The sequence below is a fragment of the Mytilus trossulus genome, chromosome 5 (assembly GCF_036588685.1).
Source record: "Mytilus trossulus isolate FHL-02 chromosome 5, PNRI_Mtr1.1.1.hap1, whole genome shotgun sequence".
Classification (NCBI taxonomy): Eukaryota; Metazoa; Mollusca; class Bivalvia; order Mytilida; family Mytilidae; genus Mytilus; species Mytilus trossulus.
In genome coordinates, this window is record NC_086377.1 from 54,502,763 (window position 1) to 54,527,530 (window position 24,768).

The window sequence follows — 24,768 nt, forward strand, 5'->3', positions numbered from 1 at the left end:
CACCAACACGTTGTGATTGTGAAATGCTCTAAACAATGGAAATTCAACCAATGACGTTACTTAACACAATGCTTATTACCAAAAAACTTAGATGTGGTCTGGCTTATATGGTAGCGTAATTTTTACTGTTCAGAAGTTATGCCCCTTCATATAGAGAAAAATAGATGAATATTTATTTTACTTTCTAACATTGCATCACATTGATAACGATCCAGAAAAAAGTAGTTACAGAAGGCACTACCATAATATCTCTAAAGGGCCCTGTGCAACAGATGAATTTGTTATTTTCTTTTAAGCACTTTTTTTTTCAGTGGATGCAATAATTGATAAATGACCCAACACCAATACAGGATACTTTTTAAGAACCATCATATGCATGTTATATTTAAAATCAAGATGTTATATGAACAAAGCTACATTGGTGATATATAATCCCTAACATGCTTGACTAGATAATGAGATTTGAGTAGAAAATTTTATTCACTGCTATGATTATGACAAAGATTTAAAGAATGTATTTTTTCCATCAACTTTCAATATGTAAAGTGAATTGTTACAGACTGACCATTTCAAGAATATTGTGTCTTAAGTAAATATATGCCTCCATGTACATGTACTGTCTGACACTATGTAGTATGCTAGCAATTTATAAGTTCAAATCGCTCTTTCATTGTACAAATAGTTAAAGATGATTAGAAATGAAACTTCATTATACAAATTTACATTTTTTTATTATAGCAACTAATGATGGATGATGGAATGTTCCCTTTTGGTTCCCATGTTGCCTGGGTTACAGGATAGCCATCCCAATGAACCAGATACATTCTCTTCCTGCCTACTTTTTTATCTCCCAAGATGCCCGCAACTCTAAAGAAATTGGCATTGAGTTCTTCATCTGAAAGAAGTAAAAATTTTAAATTGATATAATTTATATATATACATATATAAAACAAAAAATTAGGTAAGTCACTAACAATATGCTTAGGATTTTAGTGTAACAAATTTATTGGATCTAAATGTGTCGGTGTATCACATGGGAATGTAAGGCCAAATGAAAAAAAATATGCGTGTTTTGCTTTTGACCCTACACTCCCTCCCTATTTTTAAGATAAAAAAAAAGCATACCCTTAATTTTTTTATTCAATTTTTTAATTTCAATGTAGCACTTTCATGACAGTTAAAGTGTGATTGTCCCTTCCGTAGACTCAATGTGAAAAAAATGGTGAAAAAAAATCCCTGTATGTCATGTATGTATGTTTTTATTTTGTAATGTTTGTTATAGAAACCAATTCATTTGTTAATTGTCAAAAGTTCATTTTGTATACTATGAATCTGATGAGTTTAGTCTTTTTTAACAAATTTTTATTCTTTATCGGTAACATTGGTAATTATACACACATCATGATCAATATCTTATTTGTATAGTTTATATTCAGAAGTTATTATGTTAAAATTTTGATCACAATCCAAAATTAGTTATTATCAAGCATGAATATTATTTCCAAATTTGCCCCTTCTGTTCAGAGTTTAACCTCTGCAGTTGTATCAGGCAGCGCTCAGCATGTTGATACATGTACTACAGTAAAAGTAGAGAGGCAATATCTAAACATTGAAAAATCAAGATTTTTATGTGTCAGACAAGTATTTTAAAACACTTTACCTATTTTATTTTTCTTAAAGCTGCCTTCAGAATCTTTGCTGTCTTTCCTCTTTTTTGTGTGGGTAGGGTTGGAAGTTCCTGTTTGTGTTGTTTCTATAGTTTTTTGTGTCTGTCCAAGTTGTGATGTTGAGGGTGTGTCTGTAGTTATAAGATTAGGTGTATGCATTTTTGTTGAGAGGGTGTCTGACATTTTTTTAGATGTTGATGGTGCAAGTGTAAGTTTTTTGTTTGTAACTGATTGTATAGTTTTTTGTGTTTGTCCAAGTTGTGCAGTATCTGTAGATATGAGAATGGGTGTATGATTTGTAGTTTTTAGAGTGTCTGATAGTTTTGTAGATGTTGATGTAGGATTAGTAGTTGTGTGTGTGTGTACAGTTGTTTGTGTAGGTTGTGCAGTAATTACAGGTGTACATGTGTGCATTGATGTTTTAGTTGAGGATGTGTTAGTTATTACAGTGGGTGTACGAATTATAGTAGTGAGGGTGTCTGATGGTTTTGCAGATGTCGATGGTGCAAGTGTAATTTTTTTGTTTGTAACTGATTGTATATTTTTTTTGTGTTTGTCCAAGTTGTGTAGTTGTAGATAGATTTGTGTGTGACAATTCATGTTCTGTAGTTGTTACAGTAACTGTAGGAATGATAAATTCGGTCAGCAGATCTGGAAATAAATATTGAACGTTGATTTAGAAAATATGCAGTAATTATAAACAAAATACAAAAAATAATATATAGCAATGGACCAAAAGATCTAGGTTATCAAAACAGTTTACTTCTTTAATCATATTTTCCTTTTCATTTAATATAGTTTCTGATTTAATTCTACAACCAGCAAAAATGTGACTTTAAATTTCCATTTCTAGTTGTTTGTCTCATACAGTCCACCATTAATCAGGGAAATCAGTTTTGTCATGACCTGACATGCAGATAGTAGATTTGTTATTTTGCATGGTTAACAAATGACCAGTTATGATTCATAAGTTTTTTTTCTTAATTTTATATAGATTAGACTTTTTTTCTTCTAATTTGAATGGTTTTACTCTAGTAATTTTTAAGGGGGGTCCCATAGGGGGGTTCTGATCCCAGATCCAGATTACTGTTTTGTCAGATTCCAGTATCCAGCTTATACTATATATATAAAAGCAATTCTCAATTGTTTGTAATTTCCTGTGTCCAGCTAGACTTCATGTTTGGTTTTGACAGCACAATAATTGGACTTTCACATGTCACTCTTGCAAAAAATTGTCAATCCCGTGTCACCCTTAGAGCCCAATGAGACCCACTTTTTATAGGCCCTTTAAAAACTTGCTGTTTAGGTGTTTTAGCCAAGACTCTGTGATGAAGGCCAAACTTTGACCTATGATGGCTGACTGTTACAAGTTGTGACTTAGATAGACATGATAGAGACCTAGTTGTTTCATTGGCATCTATACCACATCTTTTTAAACTCACGCTATAAAGATTAAATTGTAGAGTTATTGTCCTTGGACTTAAAAAATACATGCAAGTAACCAGTTTTCTATATTTTAACTGTGGTTGTCATGCAATTCTCTCTAAATGCTTTTTGTTATCTTCAGTTTTCGTTTGTTCAACTAATATTATAAGGGTTAAGCTGATTTATTCCTTTCTATACATGTAATGTGTAAAATGCATTAAAAGCAAATCATAAATGAGTCTTTCAAAACCTTAAATTTATCATACATGTACAATGTATAAGACAATGAGTTTTAACAAACATATATTTTCATTTGCCATTTTTGAAATAGTAAGTGTAAATGTATGAAACTAGAAATTACCAAAGTCATTAGGCAATTCCACAACTCCAATGTCATCTTGATTCTGTAAGGATCTGAAAGGGTTTAAATATAAATGAACACTGCAGTCATTTCTATTATTTTGTGCATGCAGAAATATCATGTATATATTTTTGCGGGTATTTTTGTTTGTTTGCTGATATCTGGAAAAATCATGATTCAAATAATTGCTTATACTTTAACCAGAAACGGCATTATATATAGTTTGTCAATGAACATGATGAAAGGAGTTGTGATTTTCAATATATGCATCCTTTCTGTTCTGTGGTAAAAGTTTTTATCAGGTTAAGCTTTAAAGATCTGCTTGTAACCGAATTTTCAGGTGATTGATTAAATGACAGGCACTCATCATGACAGCTACTTCGTGTACTTGTTGAAGATTAAATTTGATCTTTTCTTAGCCCAACATACATGTATTCCTTTTCACACAAACAATTGAAAAGAGGGTTGTAGTGTTAGTTATAAATGAAATGCAATAGGCTTAGGATTAATTTTACTATTCAGATTTGTATTGAAAGTCTCAGCGGACTTTTTGTGTTAAAAACAGTTAAGTAACGCTTTAAACATATGAACTTGCAAAAATGATATACTTTGACATGTCACAGTTCTTATTTATTTAACTTACATGTATTCCTCTTGGGTCAAAGTTAAGATATCAGATTCTGAAATTAGATTAATGATATAAAGCATTAAAAATATACTGCAAAAACTTGAGGTATTTTAAAAGATTATTTAAGGAATGAATAATCCTTTTTATACGAAAAAAAATTATGGGATCGTAAATGGTATGATGTTGTGTGAAGACACATTGGTTTTCGGACAATGATTTTAGTTTAAGATAATAGGTCCACAAAAGGAAGGTTAGGATCGGTTTTGGGATGGTCCCATCCATTAAGGAAAAAGGGGCCCAAAACAAGCACTTTTCTACTTTAAGGATAATAAATTGTGTATAAGCATTTCAATTGCTCTGAAATTGTACCAAAATGTTTGAAACCACAAGTAGGTTTGGATACATTTATGGGGTTATAGGTCCAAAGTTTAGGAATTAAGGGCCAAAAACAAGCATTTTTCTAGTTGCAAGACACCCTTGTAGATTCTGAAAAAAATAACAGGCTAATGACGCTAAAAGGCAGCACTCACACCTTATATGATAACCCTATATTATTGTTATGCTTTTTATACCTTGCATGTGACTGACATTGTTTGATCTGACTGTAGTTTAATATCTTAAATTTAGAATTTGAGAGGGTAATGTTCATATTTATTAATCATTTATATTAATTTTTGTTATTGTTCATTTTCTGTTTTCAGTGATCCCAGTCTCAGTTATTATATTCTACCCAAACATGAAAACTTAGCAAGATGATTTATATTACTCATTTACCTTGGAAAGTTGAATTGTCAGTTTGGTTCTCAGAAGAAGAGGTTTTTTTTCTGAAAAAAAGAGGTATTATATACTAATGATTTATACAATATTGTTAAATATGAGGAGATGATACTAGCAAATCATTTTCATGATGAATACCGTACATTTTTATTCAAGCATTGATACACATATAGCAAGTTTGAAATTATTCATTGGTCAAATAGTTCATGGCTTGCAATCTAAAAATATAAACATAAATAATTTAAGAAATTACAAGTAATGATAAGACAATTTGTTACACAATCATGATGGCCCTGCTATTTTTAAGATGAGTTCTGAACATATGTCAGTTGTTCCGTAGAACCTTTTTGACTTACGTTTCAACTGAAAGTTCAGTTAAAGAAATTATTGTCTTTAACTTGTCCTTGCCATAGGTCGACATTCTTTGGATTGGCAAAAGCTCTGCTGGTACACCAGATATGGTAATCTTGCCATCCTGTACTTTTTTATAAGGGAATCTACTTTCCTTTTCCACTGCTTTAGCTACAAAATAGTAAATACTAAGATGTAACTATATATATATAAATAACCGTTATTATCTTTTAATAATTTTCTTATATGTTACCAGCATACGGACTTTACGTAACTTTTTCTTAAATAGATAGATATATATGTTTAGACAAGTTGTATATACATTATGTACACAGCTATGTATATATATGTTTAGACGAGTTGTATATACATTATGTACACAGCTATGTATCACCATCATTGATGGCGATCTGATGGATCAATATGTTGTAGAGTTGTCACTGACTTCGACATACTTATATATATATATATAAAGACCCGTCAATTCGAAATTCTCCCTGTTCTGAACACTTTGACCGATGTGGAAAGGGAAAATTTAAAATATATCCCTTTTTTAAGATGTGGACCGAAGATAAAATTTCGCGTGAAGCCAAGGAACAATATTTTATTGAACTTTATAAGCCCACACTAAATAGGAAGTGAAATTCGGTCCGTTAATAAAATTCCGTAAGATATATACAATTACCGCATGACGTTACTATAACGTAACGTCACAAGTCGTTACTATTAACGATAACAATTCTGTCTGATGAACCGCTGGAGATGCGGTGAAAGCGCTAACAGAAACAATGTTCGATTTATGATGTGATTTTTTGTGTTTTTTACTTTTAAATTATATTTTCTGTACCAAGGACTTTTTATTTATCAAAATATATATATATATATATGTTACAGTAAATAGGTGAAATTAGGAATTACACGTAATTACTAAACATTTCAGTAAATACCTGTAATTACTAGCTAATTTAGTAATTACATGTATTTACTAGTTGTTTCAGTGATTACTGGTAATTACTGATTTTTTTTGTCATTTTTACAGCTATTTACTAACTTGATGTTTTTGTTTAAAAATTAAAAACATAACTCAAGATACCAAATAAGAAAGTAAAGGGGTAGGTATTTTAAGGAAACTTACTTGAGGATGTAGGACTATAAGGCACATCAAAAGTGCATACTCTTTAGTGTTTGTGAATTGAAACTGGAAAATGGTTGTTTTATAGGTCTTGAAACTCCGTAAATATATGCATGCAAGACAATGATATCAATCCAAAATTGATTTTCATAATTTTGTTAAACTAAAATCTCAATCATGCACTGTGATTTAAAACTTTAAAATAACTTTCTTCAGATATCTTATATTTCTATCAAACTTGGACAGAAGCTAAATGTTTATGAGCATAAGGTAATATCCGAAAGTAAAGATTGTAAAAAAAATCCTTTTTTTCTTATATTACTTATATTATACATGATAAATGGACTAGTTTTTTCCCAGTTAACATTACATACACTCTGCAGTTAAAGTCTTTAAAACATTAGATTTTATAAACCATCCTGGATTTTTACCCAATTTTGACAGAAGCTTCTTTATATAGTACTAGTCAAAAGATAGTATCTAGAGGATTTTTTTTTTTATTTTTTCCTCATTTTTGTTGAGCCTGCGATTAACTTCAAAAGTAGGCGATACTATTTGTTCGGCAAAACCCTTACAATGTTAATAGCTTAATACATCGATAACCGAACTTCAGCTAGAGGTTGAATTGAAAGTCACATGAATACGTATTCAATGAGGTCCAAACATTCACTCGCAAGTGCACACAACTCATCAACTTTGTTTATCAGCGAATTTAACAAAATAGAACTAGATTGGCTACTAACAGTGAATTATAATTTCACTTTATATCATTTTTATTAATGATTTAACAAAAAAAAAAATATATATTTAATTTTTTTCATATCTTGAAGCTAGTATAAATGCACATAACAGTTAATTCCAGTTCTTAACATTCACAACATTATCTGATCTTTATAAGGTAATAAGTCTAAATATTCTTCAAACTCAATGATTTTTGAAAAAAGTTAAAACATAATGTTTTGGGAGAATTTTCCATTTCTGATTTCCATGTCTGCTGAAATTGGTCAAAAATTATCTGTATATTATGCTCAACTTTAATCATTTTGGATTAAAACTAAAGTTTCTCTGATTCAACCAAATATTTGAAAGTCCATATTTATTCAAAATATTTTGAATACAAATCAACCATTCAATATTTTAAGAGTACTAACTGATCTTCTAGTTAGTATTACCATACCTTTTGATCATCTGACCATAATACAACATTGTTTTAGCAGTCAGTAAATAGGTGTAAAAACTCATTTTAAAATTAGTAATTACTGGTAATAACTGGGCTGTTTCAGGAATTACTTGTATTAACTAAGTGCACTGGGAATTACCTGTAATTCCTAAATTTTAGTAATTACATGTAATTCCTAATTTCACCTATTTACTGTAACATATATATATATATAAAACTCGTCTAAACATCAACCCAACAATGTTAGATCTGTAAATTTGCTTTCGCAAATTTTTGGTTCTTCCCTCGCCGGGATTCGAACCCACGCTACTGTGATATCGTGACACCAAATCGCCCGCTAGACCACACGACCACCTGGACTCTCAAATTAAAAGAGCTTTCGCTGGCCATGTGTTACCTTTCCACATCAGTTTTAATCTAGCGGCGTACTACAGTACATGATATATAAGGCATGAAGATGTTATTGTTACAGTTCAGCTAAATTATCTATAGTAAAGGATCCTAGAAATTAATGTAAGATACAGTCACAGAAAATAATTATATTCATAAGTACGTCTGAGTCTATATATATATATACAACTCGTCTAAACATCAACCCAACAATGTTAGATTTTTAAATTTGCTTTTCTTTCCTCTGCAGGATTTGAACCCATGCTACAGAGATAGTGTGATACCAAATCGACTTCACTGCAGTGGTTCCGCTAGACCACACGACCACCTGGGCTTCACAATGATAAAGTTTTTGGTGGCTGTGTTTTATTTCCTCGTCAGTTTTAATCTCGCAGCGTACTACAGTACATGATATATAAGGCATAGAGATGTATATATATATATATACATATATAAAACTAGTCTACATTAAAAACCATGTTCAAACCTTTGATTTTGTTGGATAAAATCTGTAATTTTTATACATGTGCATGTAAAACAAATTTCTTTGTAGAAGGGTCCAAATATATATATATATCCCATTTAAAGACTGTTATATAGCAATAGCAATAACCATTGATTGTGCCGAGTCAATATGATAATTTTTACGTATTCCATCTCGTGATGCAACCAGTTCTTATATACATTTGTACGACATATACTGAATACTATATTAGATATATTACTTGTTCCTTCTGTTATAATGAATAAGTGGAAAACAAAAGGGGCTGGAAGATAACAATTTTAGACTACACCACATTCTTAAATATACTTATTACATTGGTTGCAAGGAATTACATTAATTTTCCAGTGAAATAAAAACCGCTCATGGTTATTTCACTCTCTGACGTCATACAACAATAGAAGCTATCAAGACGTCAATAAGGGTGGATCAAAACAAAAATTGAATGTGTAGAAAAAAAGAAATAGTTCCTTTCATGTTTTACATTAATTTCTTTAAAAAATGCCATTTGCCAATGTTAAACTAATTAAAAAATTCAAATGTCAAAAAATATTCAATTCAATATTGTTCTCTATTCGAATTCTTTGAGTAGTTATTCTATAATTTATGGTGTTCTGTACATCAGTGATTTAGATTTCTTTGATTTTTATTCTGAATAAATGAAAAAATGGGTAGTTCTGCAAACAGCTGACAAGAAAAAACAAATAAATAATAATAATATTTTTTTTCAGCTTTGCGCTCCATCAGACCACAGATGAATTATCACGTTGTGATTGGTTAAACGCCGTCATGTGGTGACTGAGACCGTATGGGGTTAGTATGTTTCATATGTGTTTCATGACGCGTTAATGGTGTTGTCATCAATTAATGTTGTCATGTTTCATTGTTTATTTTTCAACAAAACGCCGCAGAAAAAGTCCAGCGTCCGATAAATTAGTTATACGATTAACTTCTGACCCCCTATGGATTCATAGAGGGTGAATAAAATTCATAGGGGGTGAGGCCGGATATTGTCCATCCATCAATCACACTTCAGTTTTCCAGATTTTTATAGAAAAAGTTAAGGCAAATTTAGTTTTAGTTTTAGTTTTTGTAAGTATATTTTATGATTTTTAATTACAAAGTTCAATTTTCACACTTATTGGAAATGGGATTATAATTATTAGGGTTATTTCCCTTGAAATTGTTAGTATTCATATGTATTCAACACTAACAAATGACTAAAGCATTTATAATTTTAGACCTATACAGATAACTTTATGCTGAATTTGCAAACATATTTTATTAGATATAGGACAGTCAGGGGTATTACTGAAGAAGTAATATTATTATACTTATATAAGTAAATTTGAAGGATACTTAACTTCAGTGAATTTTATTTACTTGTATAAGTAAAAAAATATTGGCTGAGTTATTTCCTTAAACATTCAGATTATTTTACTTGAGTAGAAGTATTATAAAAGTGATCCCTTCTTTTATTGAGTTCTTAGGATTTCTTTGCTAAAATATAATTTCAAATTATCTGCCCTTTGCAGATGTCTTTACTAATCATTTAAGTGTAATTTCATGGACTATGAAAATTTTATTTGTCTGTTATCTTCAGAACACTGTACTGGTCATTTACATGCCCACAAGGAGATTTTTTGAAGGCCTTGGGTAAAAACTTAAGATCTTTGCACAATCAGTTTCTTTGTTGAATTAATTAGATAAAACATTGAACTCCAATAAAAAAATATAAGCTATCTTAGGAAAAATTATTAAAGCCATGATTTTACATCTCAAAACTTGAGAATTTGTGTGAGATTGTAAGAAAACTTGTATAAGTAAATTTTTTAGAAAATTAAAGGCAGATTATTTAAACATTATAGTTAACTTATATATGTATACTTTTTTTTACTTCTTCAAGTAAATAAAAATAACTTGTACAAGTAGTACCCCTGACTGCAGGAAGATGTGGTGTGTGTGCCAATGAGACAACTCTCCATCCAAATAACAATTTATAAAAGTAAACTATTATGTACACTGCCTTCAACACAGAGCCTTGGCTCACACTGAACAAAAAATTATAAAGGGCCCCAAAATTACTAGTGTAAAACCATTCAAACGGGGAAAGCAACGGTCTATATAAAAATTAGAAACGAGAAATACATATAAATTACATAAACAAATAACAACTACTGTACATCAGATTCCTGACTTAGGACAGGTGCAAACTTTTGCCTGAAACAATAGCATAACATTACAACATAGAAAACCACACGATAATATCAATTGGAAGGCTTTATTCAATCAAAAAATTTTAAAAACTTAAATTTTTATTTGAACAGGGTTTTATTTAAATAACTGAAAGGGCCAACACATCTGTCCACCTAATATGTACATATAATGTTAAATATGATACTAATTACAATAACTTCATGAACTTTATTAAAAAGTAACTTACAGAACAACATATTCATTTGATCCTGGGCTTTTTTTCTTAATTCACTGATGTCCTCAAACCTATCTGTTCCATTGGTCTTTTGATTTCCTAAAATACACACAATTAAAAGAGTTTATTTTCATATATATTTTAGAAGAACTGCCATTTAGTTAAAAAAAAGTTTTGTGATACTGCTTAAGGTAGGTCACAGGAAGCTTGATGTGACCAATTCTTTTTTTTTTTTTTTGGAATAATTTGTCATTTTTAGAGTTTACCAATTTATGATGAATTTTAATTTTAATCTGCCTCCACAAAGTGAAATGCAATTTTAATATTGTTAAATAAAGAATCATAAACAATTTAATAATTTACGGCGTCATAAGAGCTTTTTCTGGCTTATAACTGCTTCACACCTTCCATTGTTACATGTAAATGTACTAACAATCTTATCAAAGCTTGCTTTGCTTCTATAATCGGAAAGATTTTATATTTTGTGTGTAGCTTTAAAATGATGAGTTTGAACCTATTACTTGTACTTCACAACTTTTAGTTCAACCATATTTTAGTATGTATAAAGAATGTGATGACTAGTCACATGTTAGTTTTAGTTGATTAACTGATATTTGATATTAATATTTGAAATAGTAATGCTTTACCAAAGTATTAGTTTTTAGAACTTGATTGACTCTTCGTAAACCAACTCTTGAAGTCATTTTACATTGTCATACTTATCAATATCATTGAAAGAAGTTTCTCTGTTTTTGTTAGTTTGAAATTTAACAATTATTGTTCATGTACAAGGATTGATTTTTTTTTTTAAAAGCCTACAGTTGTAATGGGTAGGTTAAATTCAGATCTGATGTTATTCCACCTCCTTTAATCCAAAATTTTGAAATTTCAGGTCCAGACAAATTTGATGAAACTTAAACACAATGCTTATTACCAAATAACACAGGTCAAGTTTGAATTTTGGTGGCGTCACTTTAACTTTTAGAGTTATGACCCTTTGTAAGTGGGAAATTGGTGAGTTTTAGTATTAAATCGTTACTTTAGTTTTCCTCAACCAAATGTCATCTATACACAATGTTTAATTTATTACCACAAAACACAGATCAGGTGTAACTTTTGGTGGCTTCACATTAACTTTTCTAGAGTTATGCCCCTTTATATATAGAATATTTAGTGAATTTTAATTGTGCTATCTCTTACGTTAGCTTGCCCCAACCAAATATTATGAAACTTATACACAATGCTTATTACCACAAAACACACATCAAGTTTGAGTTTTGGTGGCCTCACTTTAACCATTCCAGAGTAATATCCCTTCATGATTAAAATTGTTAAATGGTAGTATCGGTTTATGCCACTTATAAGTTTATAGAAAAATTGCTGAACTGTGAGTTTCCATTCTCTAACTTAATTTTCCTCCATCTAAATGTGATGAACTTTAAACATTATACTTCTTATCACAAAACTAAACTGAAGTTCAAACTTGGGTAGGCTCACTTTTTCTGTTCATCAGTTATGTCTCTTTTCAACTTATGATAATGCATGCTGGGGAATCATCTGCATCCATGATGGACAAGTTCTCATTTATTTCTTGTTGTAATATGATCTTTAATAGTTATATATATACCATTTGTTATATGAAGGTAAACCTTCTGAACTATTTCAGGGTTGTCTTCAATAAAGCTGCACATCTTAGGTGTGCCCATCTCTATCATGTTTTGGTTTAAATCAACCCCCATCAAACAAGCCTCTACACCAGTGTCTGCAAGTTCTTTTATCTATTTAAAAAATAAAAGCAATGACTTACTTTAAAATTTTCTTTCACAATAGTTTTACAGAAATTTGTCAATCATTAAGTTAATGCATCTTAATGCCGAAGACATCGAATAATAAAAAAAACAATACAGAGGGGCTCATGCTTCTTATTTAATATTAAAAAAAGAAATCATACTCAACATATTTTTCAAATGATTTTTATAGTTCGTTCTTTTGCTGTACTGTTATACCACTGTCCCAGGTTAGAGGAGGGTTGGGATACCGCTAACATGTTTAACCCCACCACATTATTTATGTATGTGCCTGTCCCAAGTCAGGAGCCTGTAATTCAGTGGTTGTCGTTTGTTTATGTTTTACATATTTGTTTTTCGTTCGTTTTTTTTTACATAAATAAGGCCGTTAGTTTTCTCGTTTGAACTGTTTTTTCTGGGCCTTTTATAGCAGACTATGCGTAATGGGCTTTGCTCATTGTTGAAGGCCGTACAGTGACCTATAGTTGTAAATGTTTAAGTCATTTTGTTCTTTTGAGGAAAGTTGTCTCATTGGCAATCATACCACATCTTCTATTTTATATATTGATAGTATTTTTCAGGAAAAGTCTGATCTTTAAACAATTCATTCCAAAAAAAACATTAACAAAAATGGAAATTAAATTCAACAAGAATAAGGTAAAGTGATCATTCCTCGTATAGTACCTATAGACATCATTTTTGTGTAGAGACTCAGATAGATGTTTTTGTGTACATTTATTTGAAGATGCATGTGGTATGAGTGCCAATAAGACAACACTCCATCAAACTCATAATTTGTTAATTTTCAAAATTTTTAATTGTTCAAAATATTTACCTACCAAACTACAGATCTTTTTTAATAATTGTTTGGAATGATTTAGTGGTTCTGATGGTTCACTGTTTATTTCTTTTGCCTTTTCTTTATAGTCATTTTTATCCTCAAGGCTAAGTTGATTCCAACTATTGGACCAATTTTCCATTTTACCTAATTTCTCTGTAATACAAAATAAAACAAATTTAAAGAATTATTTTTTTTTCAAGTTGAAACTGAAAATTAAATTGCTATGACATGGAGGACTATTCAAGTCATGTACTTTTTTCTTGTAGTACCTATTTTACAATAGTCATGAAAGTGTGAACCAATTCTTTCAAAGATGTCTTTTATGGCGATCATCAAAGTGAAACTTATTCTTAAAAAAAACCTAATGATTTAAAGTGTATTTAAAATACCCATGGACACTAGATTTAAGAAATAATCAAATTGAATCAGAAAATGGCTGTCCCTGTATTAAAATTACCATAATAAGTAAAGTATTAAAGACACCTGCTACAATAAGGAAATAAATACTGTTAACTGAACATAAAGGAATAAATAATTTACACAATATATGTTTTCAGTGTCTTTCAAATATTTTAACTATGTGTTTTTTTGAGTTGATATTTAATGATGTTGTACAAGTGTTATAAACAATTTGCCTTTGAAAAATTGATTGTATCTATCTAGTATAACATATTTTTTCTAATGAACACATTAACCAAATAATTTTGTTTTAGTATAATGTATACAGAATGTGATGACTAGTCACATGTTAGTTTTAGTTGATTAACTTATGTTTGGTATTAATCTTAATATACTAAATAGTTTTAGTTTTCAGAACTTGATTGACTCTTTATAAACCAACTCTTAAAGTCATTTTACATTGTCAATACTTGTTGACAGAAGTTTTTTTTTCTCCTATGAATAGAAATTTGGTCTATCGGGTAAGCAATATTCTTGGATAGCTTGTTTGATATTAGCGTCACTGATTAGTCTTTTGTTTAGATGAAACGTGCATCTGGCATATATACAAAATTTAGTCCTGGTATCTATGATGAGTTTCTTTAGTATTGAAAGTGGCATTAAACACCAATCAACCACTCCTGACTCTTTCTGCTTGACCTCTATTTTTATGCTTTAACCTGCGGATTTCATTTTTGGTATGTAGAATAAAAATAATGAATGGTCAGGTTAATTCAATAATTGCTAATCAAGTTATAGTAACAAGTGTTGAGTTAATTTGCTCTTTGATATAGAGAATTTAACCAAATTTTATAATTTATACTGTAGGTTTGGAACTAAAGAACATGAAGAAGTAAAAGACTTGAAAAAGCTTACAATTTTTAAATAAATTACAAGCACAGGTAATTATACAACATTGAAAAATTAAGAATATTCCAAGCTTGAATGATAGCTTGTTTTAACTTAAAACAAGAGTTGACATACACGAACAATCCAATCCGGAAGGGTGACTCAACATCAACAATACATTTTTAAAATCAATTTTATATTTATATCGGTTTATTGACTGTTTTTGTTTCAGATGATAAAAATGTGCTATCTTTAAGAAATGGTAAAAAGCTTAACAAATCACCTTTGTTTTCCTGTACGAAGCAGTTGTAGGATGTAATACCCCTGGAGTGGACTGGTTTGGCCTTTTCATAGGTCCTTCCCTGTTCTACCTTGTTCCTGTTTCCAATCCAGTCCTTGAATTATATTGAATGATAAGGATATTTCTTTTCCAAATACATATTTTAAAAATATACGGTAGAACTGTTAAAGCATTATTCAATAAAATCTTTGACTTAAACTGAAGCTTTTAATAAAAGCAATTCCATTCATTTTATTCCAGTGTTAAATTTTTAATTTGTTAAATCATCCTGAACAATTTTGAATAGGGATATTCCAACAATGATAAGGAAAAGTTTTTGTCAATTTGTCTGTTGTACCATCTATTTGTCCGTCTGTCCCACTTCAGGTTAAATTTTCCCTGTTACTAAGCCAGATCCTTATATTTTTCTTATGTTGAGTATTCTTTTACACTTTGATTGTTGATATCTAGGGGCACAATTTGTTAACCCCGATATATTATATATAACAATTGAACATGAACAATGAATAAAAATAATGTGCAATATTTCATGATTAAAAAGTCTTTAAGATCATCATGTATCTAAAAAAAATAATTGATGAGTGATCCAGAAACCATTCTCTTGACATATATATGATGAGTCAGTTCCATATACATCCATGTGGTGTTCTGGGACATTAGATATACATGAAAGAAAAATAACAAATCCTCAGCAGCAAAATTTGTATTTCCCTGTTGTCACTGGAGGGGCAATTAAGGATTTCACATCCAATCTTTTATGGTAATATTCTTTACAAAGCATAAAAATGTCAGTATTTGCCTCAAAAGCAAACTTAACCTTTAAACAGACTTATTAAGAAAGGATATAGTTACGATACTGTTGTCAGGTCATTAATGACTGCATATTTTGGCATTAATAATGATTCATTTCCCGAGGGATAGTACTTGATATATTCAAATCATGAACACATAACCTTTCAATCAGTTTAATTAAGGTCTGAGGCTGGCATGTTGTTAACCATGTTAAACTTAAACTGCTAGTAGTCTTTTGTTATTTATGGATTGTTGTCATTTTGTTTATTTTCTTATGTTACCTATTCTGACATCAGACTCCCCCAACTCCTCTTGAGGTGATGTGGGTGTCTTCCTCCATCTTGGATTGTAAAAAACAGAGAACCAAAGGTCCAGATTTTCCCTCAAGTTAGCAAAATTTGATGCAGGAATGCAGATATTTAATATGAATTTTCATTTATGAGAACCAATTTATAAGAATATAACTTATAAATATTATTTTTTTTGAATTAGCATTTTAAGGGGAGGTAACTCTAAAACAGTGCATTTTCTGAAGGATTCTACATGGAATTTTTCTATTTTGTATTTTAGCAGGAAAAAAGGTACGGCGACCCTATCTTTTCTTTTGATATTCTAAAAGCATTGTCTGAAAGCTATCTTTTCCTGAAGTATTGAACAATTCTATCATTTTGTTTTGTTCCTAATCACAAATGGTGTTTTTTCCTGTTTAATCCATACAAAATGTGTCATTGTTTCCCGTCCTGTAGCTTGAGAAAATGCATGGTGACCTATCATTTTTGTCGAGCCTTCAACTTTAGTCGAAAAAGCGAGACAGAGCGATCCTACATTCCGTCGGCGGCGTCCACAAATATTCACTCTGTGGTTAAAGTTTTTGAAATTTTAATAACTTTATTAAACTAAACTGGATTTCTACCGAACTTTGACAGAAGCTTGTTTATGATCATAAGATAGTATACAGAAGTAAATTTTGTAAAAATAAAATTCCATTTTTTCTGTATTTTACTTATCAATGGACTTGGGTTTTTTCTGCGGGGAAACATTACATTCACTCTGTGGTTAAAATGTTTAGAATTTTAATAACTTTTTTAAACTATCCTTGGTTTGTACCAAACTTGGACAGTTCTAAGCTTGTTTAAAATCGTAAGATAGTATCCAGAAGTAAATGTTGTAAAAAAATAAATCCATTTTATCTGTATTTTACTTTTAAATGGACTTAGTTTTTCTGCGGGGAAACATTACATTCACTCTATGGTTAAAGTTTTTAAAATTTTAATCAACTTTCTTAAACTATCCTTGGTTTGTACCAAACTTGGACAGAAGCTTATTTATGATCATAAGATAGTATCCGGAAGTAAATTTTGTAAAAAGATAAATCTATTTTTTCTGTATGTTACTTTTAAATGGACCTTTCTTCCAGTTAACATTACATACAGTCTGCAGTTAAAGTTTTCAAAACATTTATTAGATTCATTAACTATCCTTGATTTTTACCAAACTGGGACAAAAGCTTCTTACAATCATAAGATAGTATCAAGAGGAATATTTTTATTTATTTTTTTCCTCATTTTTGTTGAGCCTGCAATTAACAGCAAAAGTAGGAGAGACACTGGGTTCTTACAAATTTTTATTATATTTTTCAAAAAATAGCAATAGATACTTCGTTTTAACAAAGTATGAACACATTCTATCATTTTTTTAGACTCCCATACCACCTTAAATTGGTTTTTAGATATATCCCGTTTAATGTTGTATGTAAAAACATCCCATAGTAAGTCACATTCTACATTTTTTATTTGAATTTCCCCAAAGTGAAGAATAATGAGGTTAATGTTTCTGCAGAAGTCACCAAAACTGGTGAAATATGGTCATGTGTCAAATAGTTTAAAGATTTGGTTGTTGCAGATAATACAAACATGGATGTATATCATATTTCAGTTATACAGTGACATGCCATTATGATCCTGTAACCATACACTTGGCATTATAAATTAAATTCTATATTTCCTAATCATTTGACCCTTTTGAGCATTACAAATTTTAACACAATCATTCACACTTTCATACCAATCTTACTTGCTCTTCTCACTCTAAAAACAATTTAAAGTTTTAGTTTATTTTACAGATATTCCAGCAGTTCCCAAGTTTAAGAAAAAAGAAATAGTGATTGACTATAGTTTTGTTGTGATGTACTTCTTGACAGAAGAATGTGATCATAAACACAGTTTTTTTTAATCAGTAATTTGGCTGTTAGTCGCTGAACGAAGCGAACGACCACAAGAGCGAAAGCACAGCTGAGGCAGTCCACAAGAGGTTAAGACAGACACAAAAGACCATAATTTGTACAATTAATCTAGAGGCTTCAGATTTTTCAATGAATTTCTTATTTTTATATGACTTAAATCATTGTAAATTAAGAAAGTTCAACAAGTATTTACTGTTGCCTTTATTTATCTATTCTTCAGTTTCAAAGCTAACACACAACAGGCAGAGATGATAATTAAGATAACAGAGACATAATTTGAGAAGATGTTCACACCAAAAATATAAATAAAAAAAAATCTTCTAAATGAACTGATCATTTTTGTTTTTAAATGTATTTTATTCCTGATATTTCATGTAGTGCTATGCAGACATTGTTAAATTAACTTGAAGTCATAAATGTATGCTAAAAAATTGCAGGTTAAAACAAATATTCAAACAAACACAAACAGCATTGCAATGATTTTTTCATAAAAAAAATGTTGTTTCATATAAAGCTAAGTAGCATGTGGCACAAAGTTCCAATCAGTCCAGAATTTTGTTTGGGAATATACCATTTTATATATAAGTTGCCCTTTTTTTGTTATATAAAACAGTATAAGGGACGGTAACAAATGGCACTTTCTGCAATGGGAATAAAACATTTTCTCCAGTTTCAGTACCATAAATCTATGGTGATTTGAATTTTTGATCAGGTATTATTTTATTAAAAAAAAATATTTACATTAATATAAGGTCAATGTCAGAAAAATGTAAACTTTTTTGCATCTGACTGAGAAACTTGGAAGGGAGAGGTTTGTGCAGTCAAACAAAAAAAATCTGACCTTGTATTGTTTTTAAACTGCAACATGAATTGATACATTGATAGCTGTACAAATTGTAGCACAGATTTCAAATTTAATTTCTTCCCTTAATGAATCCTTGATTAAGAAAAAAAAGTATTCCATGATTGATATTGCACAAAATATAGCTGTGTTACTATATTTAGGAAATAAAAACAACTAGTTACAGTAATCAAAAGGATATATATATTTTTAGTCTAAGTAAAATAATATTATGTGTCTGTTTGTAGGTACTGTATGGTGTTGATTTTGGTTGCAGTAGTTTATGAAGAAGTAAAAGTCACATCACATTTGAGATAGAATAATTGATGGAAATGTCAAAGAGCTAAAGATTAATTTAAAGCCCAAAAAGTTCCTTTAGAAGAAGTCTTCATCATACTTTGCTACAAAAGAACAGCTAATGCAAAAGTGATGGTGCTTTTGATTTTCCTAGCTCTTCTTAGAGTTTGTGTATTGAAGAAGTTAATTAATTGTTCACTATTAAAGTTTATGTTTATCTAATACAGTTCTCATGATTTAATGTCGGGAAAAAAAATACTATTAAAGGGCAATAACTCCAATAACTAGGAAGATTTCACCTTATTTGTTGATCTTGTCTTTCTGGTCAGGTCAGTTGTGCTTTTTATAGTTTCTGTCTTTATATAACAGTTTTCAAAATAATAATTTTAGTAAAAAAAATAGAAGGACAATAATTTATTGGAACAATAAATCAAATCAAATGAAAGATGGGACCATGGAAATGACAAATTATAGGAGCTTTGTTTAGGAGACTTTGTTATAGCATTCTGTTACAATTACTACTTGTTTAAATTTGTGATTCGTTCTTGCTTATAGTAATCAATATGTGGTAGTCATATTTGGTATGCAGTAGTTTCAGTTTCTATCTCATTTCAATGTAGATTATTTGCCCCTGTAATATATAACTTTATAACTCTGCTTAATTCACATGTTTTAGTTTCTGGGGAACCGCTAGTGGTAAGTGAATGATATTTGGTATGCAGTTGTATAAGCTTTGGCATATCTAATTTACATCATGGCGATTTATTGGCCCCCTTTAGTCATTTAAAATTTTGCATAGTTAACATAGATATAGATATAGAAAGAACCTTGATAGGTAAAATCTACCTTTTTCTCCTCATTCTGTTAATTCAATCATTTTTTTTTTATTTTCCAACGTCTGACGTTGAAAGTCTCACTGTGTTTCCATTCCGCATCTCCGCCAAGAAAGATGAAATATAGCTCTTCATCTTTTATAGAAGCTTTGGATTTCAAATATTTTGGCCACGAGCATCACTGAAGAGACATGTTTTGTCGAAATGCGCATCTGGTGCAACAAAATTGGTACCGTTGATTTTTATTACTACCACTGGGTCGATGCCTCTGCTGGTGGACTATTAGTCCCCGAGGGTATCACCAGCCCAGTAGCCAGTACTTCGGTACTGGCATGAAAATACGGATTTTTTGTGTTATTTAAATTTGCTGTTACAAAATATTAGAAATTATTATAAATTCAGGAATGTATCTCCCTCATGTAAAGCTCTGATTCCTTTCACGAATTTGACTATACTTTTGGACCTTTAGGATTATAGCTCTTCATCTTTTATAGAAGCTTTGGATTTCAAATATTTTGGCCACGAGCATCACTGAAGAGACATGTTTTGTCGAAATGCGCATCTGGTGCAACAAAATTGGTACCGTTGATTTTTATTGCTTCCCTTTGTCACGATAATTGATTATATTCTCTAATTGATTTAATGGGGACTCCTGAACACTTTTTTGACAATAATTGTCTGCTTCTGACAAAAAAAACAGATAAGTGCAGAATAGTTACATGTGAGAAGTTTCGAAAGGGCTGCGATACAGGTTTAGCCATGTGATACCGGATAGGTGATACAGACAGTTGTTAATATATAAGGTATTTCCAGATTTTTTGTTTCATTAGAATGAGTTGATACTTTGTTTTTGCTATGAGTTTGATACTTAATCATAATAGGCAGTAAGTACATTAATTACTAGTTCTATAAGATCGGATAGGAGTAATATTAAAAACATATTTGTCAGCATTGTGAAAGAATGTGACATCGACGGTACCCATAGATAGATATTTCTTTTCAGACTACATCATCCATATAAAATAAAAAATAAATTCCCGAACAAACGACTCTATTTTGAATGGATAGAGGAAGGAACCTAGACCTCGCCGATTTTTGCACAATATATTTATAAACCTGCTTTCGGGCCTGCTATTTTACTTTACACCAACAGTTTTATACAAAATAATATGCAAAGTAGTGTATATACAGTTATTATCTATAAATTTCTACCCTGCAAGCTTTACGTACGGAGAAAAAAGATAACATGACGACTCGTCATTCAAAATATAATACAATCGTTTTCCGTCGGTGATCAATGTGTACTTACTTTAAAATTTTATTATACGGCCTTCCTTATATTTCATCAACTGGCAATATTGGCGGTTGGATATCTTGATGATAATTTGAGATTTAAACCTGATTAAAATGGATGATTCGCTGTGCAACTAGTAAATAAAAAAAGATTTGAATCGGGAAATGTACTAATTTCACCAAAACCTTTTTCTGGTATAAAGAGTCAAAGCCATATGATTACATCTTCTCAGGTCAAGTTGATGTGACCACACCATGTGTACAGTTACCTTAAACAGAAACATTCATCGGATATGGATAGGAAATCAAATGACATGCAAATATGAAAACACTCTCAGGAAGTACATGTGAACGTCCTTTATAGTACACTTTCTATATATTATCTATAATATTAACTTATTTTTCACCATGTTTTAAACTAAAAAAATACTTCTGAGGGAAATCATGTCTACAGGTAGCCTCACACACTGCTGATTCCGACAATTTCTTGTTGTTTGATTTGAATGTTAGATCATTATTATATACATATATCTATATACATATCTCTCAAACGTACTAAAACTGAAAACCTAGAATATATTGTTCCTAAGGTGGCTCCTGGGTACAAAAGTTTTAGCAAAAAATTAAACCTTTTTTTTTTCCATTACAAGTTTTATTTATTACACTATTAGTTATTACTCTATGATATGTTATAATACTATATGCATTAAAGGATTTCATAACATGGAGAGAAAAAATGTAAACATGAACTTGTCTCCACCCAATAATCTGTTACAACATGTCTATTTCCTCTTCATTAATGGGTCTGCTTGGTTTGGTCGGTTTCCTTTGTCTTGTTTGCGTACATATTTCCTTTTAGAAGTCAGCGCATCCCTTGAGTTCCTTGTCCTTTATCAAGTTTGTTGTTTTCTTAAACAAGTGATGACTGTATTAATATCTTGAATTTCTTTTTTCTGTTGACCTAAAGTAATTTTAAGTGTTGAAATTGTTTTCAAATTTCTCTTCTTTCTTTAAATTGTATTTTGATTTAGAATAATGCAGTTGGTGTAATTTTCAAAATCATCTTTTCCGTACTGCCTGTAATTCAGTAAGTCATGCACTAAAGTTAATCTTGTGCATTCAGACACAGCTTTCACTCGAGCACCATAATGTAATTACTGAGCAACCTCTTTTAATCCTGCATCATAATAAATTTGTATAAGAACTGGTTGGACATGCTTTAAAAGATGCCAGTCTCCGGGATAAATTAGCAACCAGTCGCATGCTTCTCCATACTCAAGTTTTAGTTTCATCAGTGTATCAAAGCATTTTCCATCTCCGACTAAAACTATATGTATTGTTAAAATATCAACTTGAAACCTGTTGTGTATTAATATATTGATCACCTTCAATACAGGGTCCCTGTCTTCTGAATGTTCATCAAATACTGCAACAAAATGAGTTTTTGATTTCTCATTTTTATCTAGTAAGGAAAAGAAGTATGTAATGCCTTTAAGATTTAAATTAGCATCAGTCAAATCTGTAAACTGCTGACTACAAATACAGTTTAACATGTAGCTACACATATAGTTTAACATGTTGCTACAAATATAGTTTAACATGTTTTTAGAAAAGATATTCAATTCTGAGTTCTCAAAATCTGTCAATTAATAAACTGATTCATTTGAGATGTTATCACTTTTGAAGGAGCCCCAATATTGGTTCCTAAATATATTTTATCATTTGTTCAGGTATTTACCTGCTGTCCTTTGTAATTGTTTGCGGACATTCAAAACTTTGATGGAAACTCTGTTCAATTCAGAAGTGTTTTTGTTGTATTTTAAAGTATTCAACTATCTGGATTGAGGTTCCATGAAATCCACTGCTACTGTTCCCAGCTAAAACACAGGAATATGTCTGTTTTTTGTCAATGTTGTCAAAGGAACAGATGGCAAAAGATTGTTTTAGTTTTGAATTTGATTTTGATCTATCTTTTACTACATTGCAAACAAATCTTTTATAGCTATCCTTAGAAACACAAATACCAAGTCGGGAAAGAATTGTCAAAAATTCAGTTGATGAATTTGAAAAACTTGTCCGCTAATTCAGTTATTAGCATTTGTAATTGTGTTGCAGACCGATTTTGTGTGTGTGTACAATAGTACTAAAATAAATATATAATAATCTAGATCTGTGAAAAATGTCATTATTTGATGGAATGTAATGGTCCAGTCAAAAGGTTTTTTTAACAATTTTGTATCCTGTGGAGGTAAGTCTAAAAATGAAATTACACAAGAAGGGTTGTATCTTCTAAAAATATTGAATTTTTGCCTATAGACACTAAAAATTAATCTCTTATTATTTTTAAAAAATGTGAAAGAGGGAATTTTGTCATGTGCTGATCATGTTTAACAATTAAAATTGAAAGGAACAAAATTTCTAAGACGCTATAGAGAAAATTACATTGTACCAACAAATGGGCTATACTATAACCATTTTAGTATTTTCACTTTAGAAGTGGAGGCAACTAATTTGTCAAAGCAGTTCATCTTGTTCTGATAAATGGGATTCCGTGAATGGAATACCAGAATTCAAAATGTTAAAGTTCTTAATTTGTTCCATGTTCATTTCAACAACTATCCCTGCGGATGTATTATTTGTAGTTTAAAAAAGTCTTTGGAGGCAGTTCACACTACTCTTAGTATGTTGATACTCTAGGTGGCAAATTTAAACCAATATCAGCTGGTAACAAATCTTCTATAATTGTGAAACCTTAGTCTGCTATGACAACATCTCAAAGTGATAACTTCGGTAAATATCCGTCATGTTGAAAAAATGTCGATCTGACCCATTTCCACCCTAAAGTCTAGACACAAATGTCGCCATTTCATTTGTTGCAACACCAATCAGTACTTTTGAAGTGTTTGAATGTTTATACTCAGACCAAGTTAACCTGTGCTTTCAGTGAAGTTGGTTTGTCAACATGGTCAATATAAAATTCTGTGCAGATATCAAGATGTCCTGTTAAAAGTTTTGTCAAATTGCACATACGTGTAGTCCAAGCAATGATCATATGTAAAAAATATATCCAGGTTTAATTATTCTATCAGGATCACTATCTGTATCTTTATGTTCATTGTTTATTCTTCTTGACTGACTGGCCCCCAAGGGTGACTGGGGTATAGACATGTGGTCACTTGGTCTTCTCCCGACCGGCAGTTAAACGTTTGCCGAAGTGGGGCGTCCGTTTGGCTGTGCGGGATGTATCAAGTTCGCAGTCACGTCCGGTCAGAAGGGGGACGTTAAATCCGATGCCTCGTGTAAAGAGAGTGCCACGCTCTTTGCACGTTAAAAACCCTTGCAACAACTCGTTGAGGGGTCCGTAGGTGGCCTGTTGCAAGGCAAAATTTCTGTCTCTATCCAATATACCC

General features: G+C 30.7%; 1 protein-coding gene and 1 long non-coding RNA gene across 3 annotated transcripts; one reads left to right on the plus strand and one right to left on the minus strand.

Annotated features, from left to right (window-relative positions):
* Positions 1-807: 807 nt before the first annotated feature.
* LOC134719723 (uncharacterized) lies at positions 808-15,186 on the minus strand. 2 transcript variants are annotated; one of them, XR_010107681.1, is made up of 10 exons: positions 15,043-15,186; positions 13,471-13,625; positions 12,472-12,622; positions 10,857-10,943; positions 5,215-5,380; positions 4,856-4,905; positions 4,097-4,133; positions 3,454-3,506; positions 1,661-2,318; positions 808-895 (listed from the first exon to the last, which is right to left on the minus strand). XR_010107681.1 is itself a non-coding variant. In XM_063582684.1 (9 exons), the coding sequence occupies exons 2-9, from the start codon at positions 13,609-13,611 to the stop codon at positions 2,104-2,106; spliced, it is 900 nt and encodes a 299-aa protein (XP_063438754.1). In that variant the 5' UTR covers positions 13,612-13,625; positions 15,043-15,186; the 3' UTR covers positions 1,586-2,103. The 2 variants fall into 2 exon arrangements, 1 of the variants encoding a protein (XP_063438754.1); XM_063582684.1 differs by lacking the exon at positions 808-895 and having other exon boundaries at positions 1,586-2,318.
* On the plus strand, positions 4,789-19,301 carry LOC134719724 (uncharacterized). The gene is made up of 5 exons (XR_010107682.1): positions 4,789-4,918; positions 8,162-8,341; positions 9,145-9,226; positions 14,739-14,812; positions 17,975-19,301. It is a non-coding gene; the product is annotated as an uncharacterized LOC134719724 (long non-coding RNA).
* Positions 19,302-24,768: the final 5,467 nt, after the last annotated feature.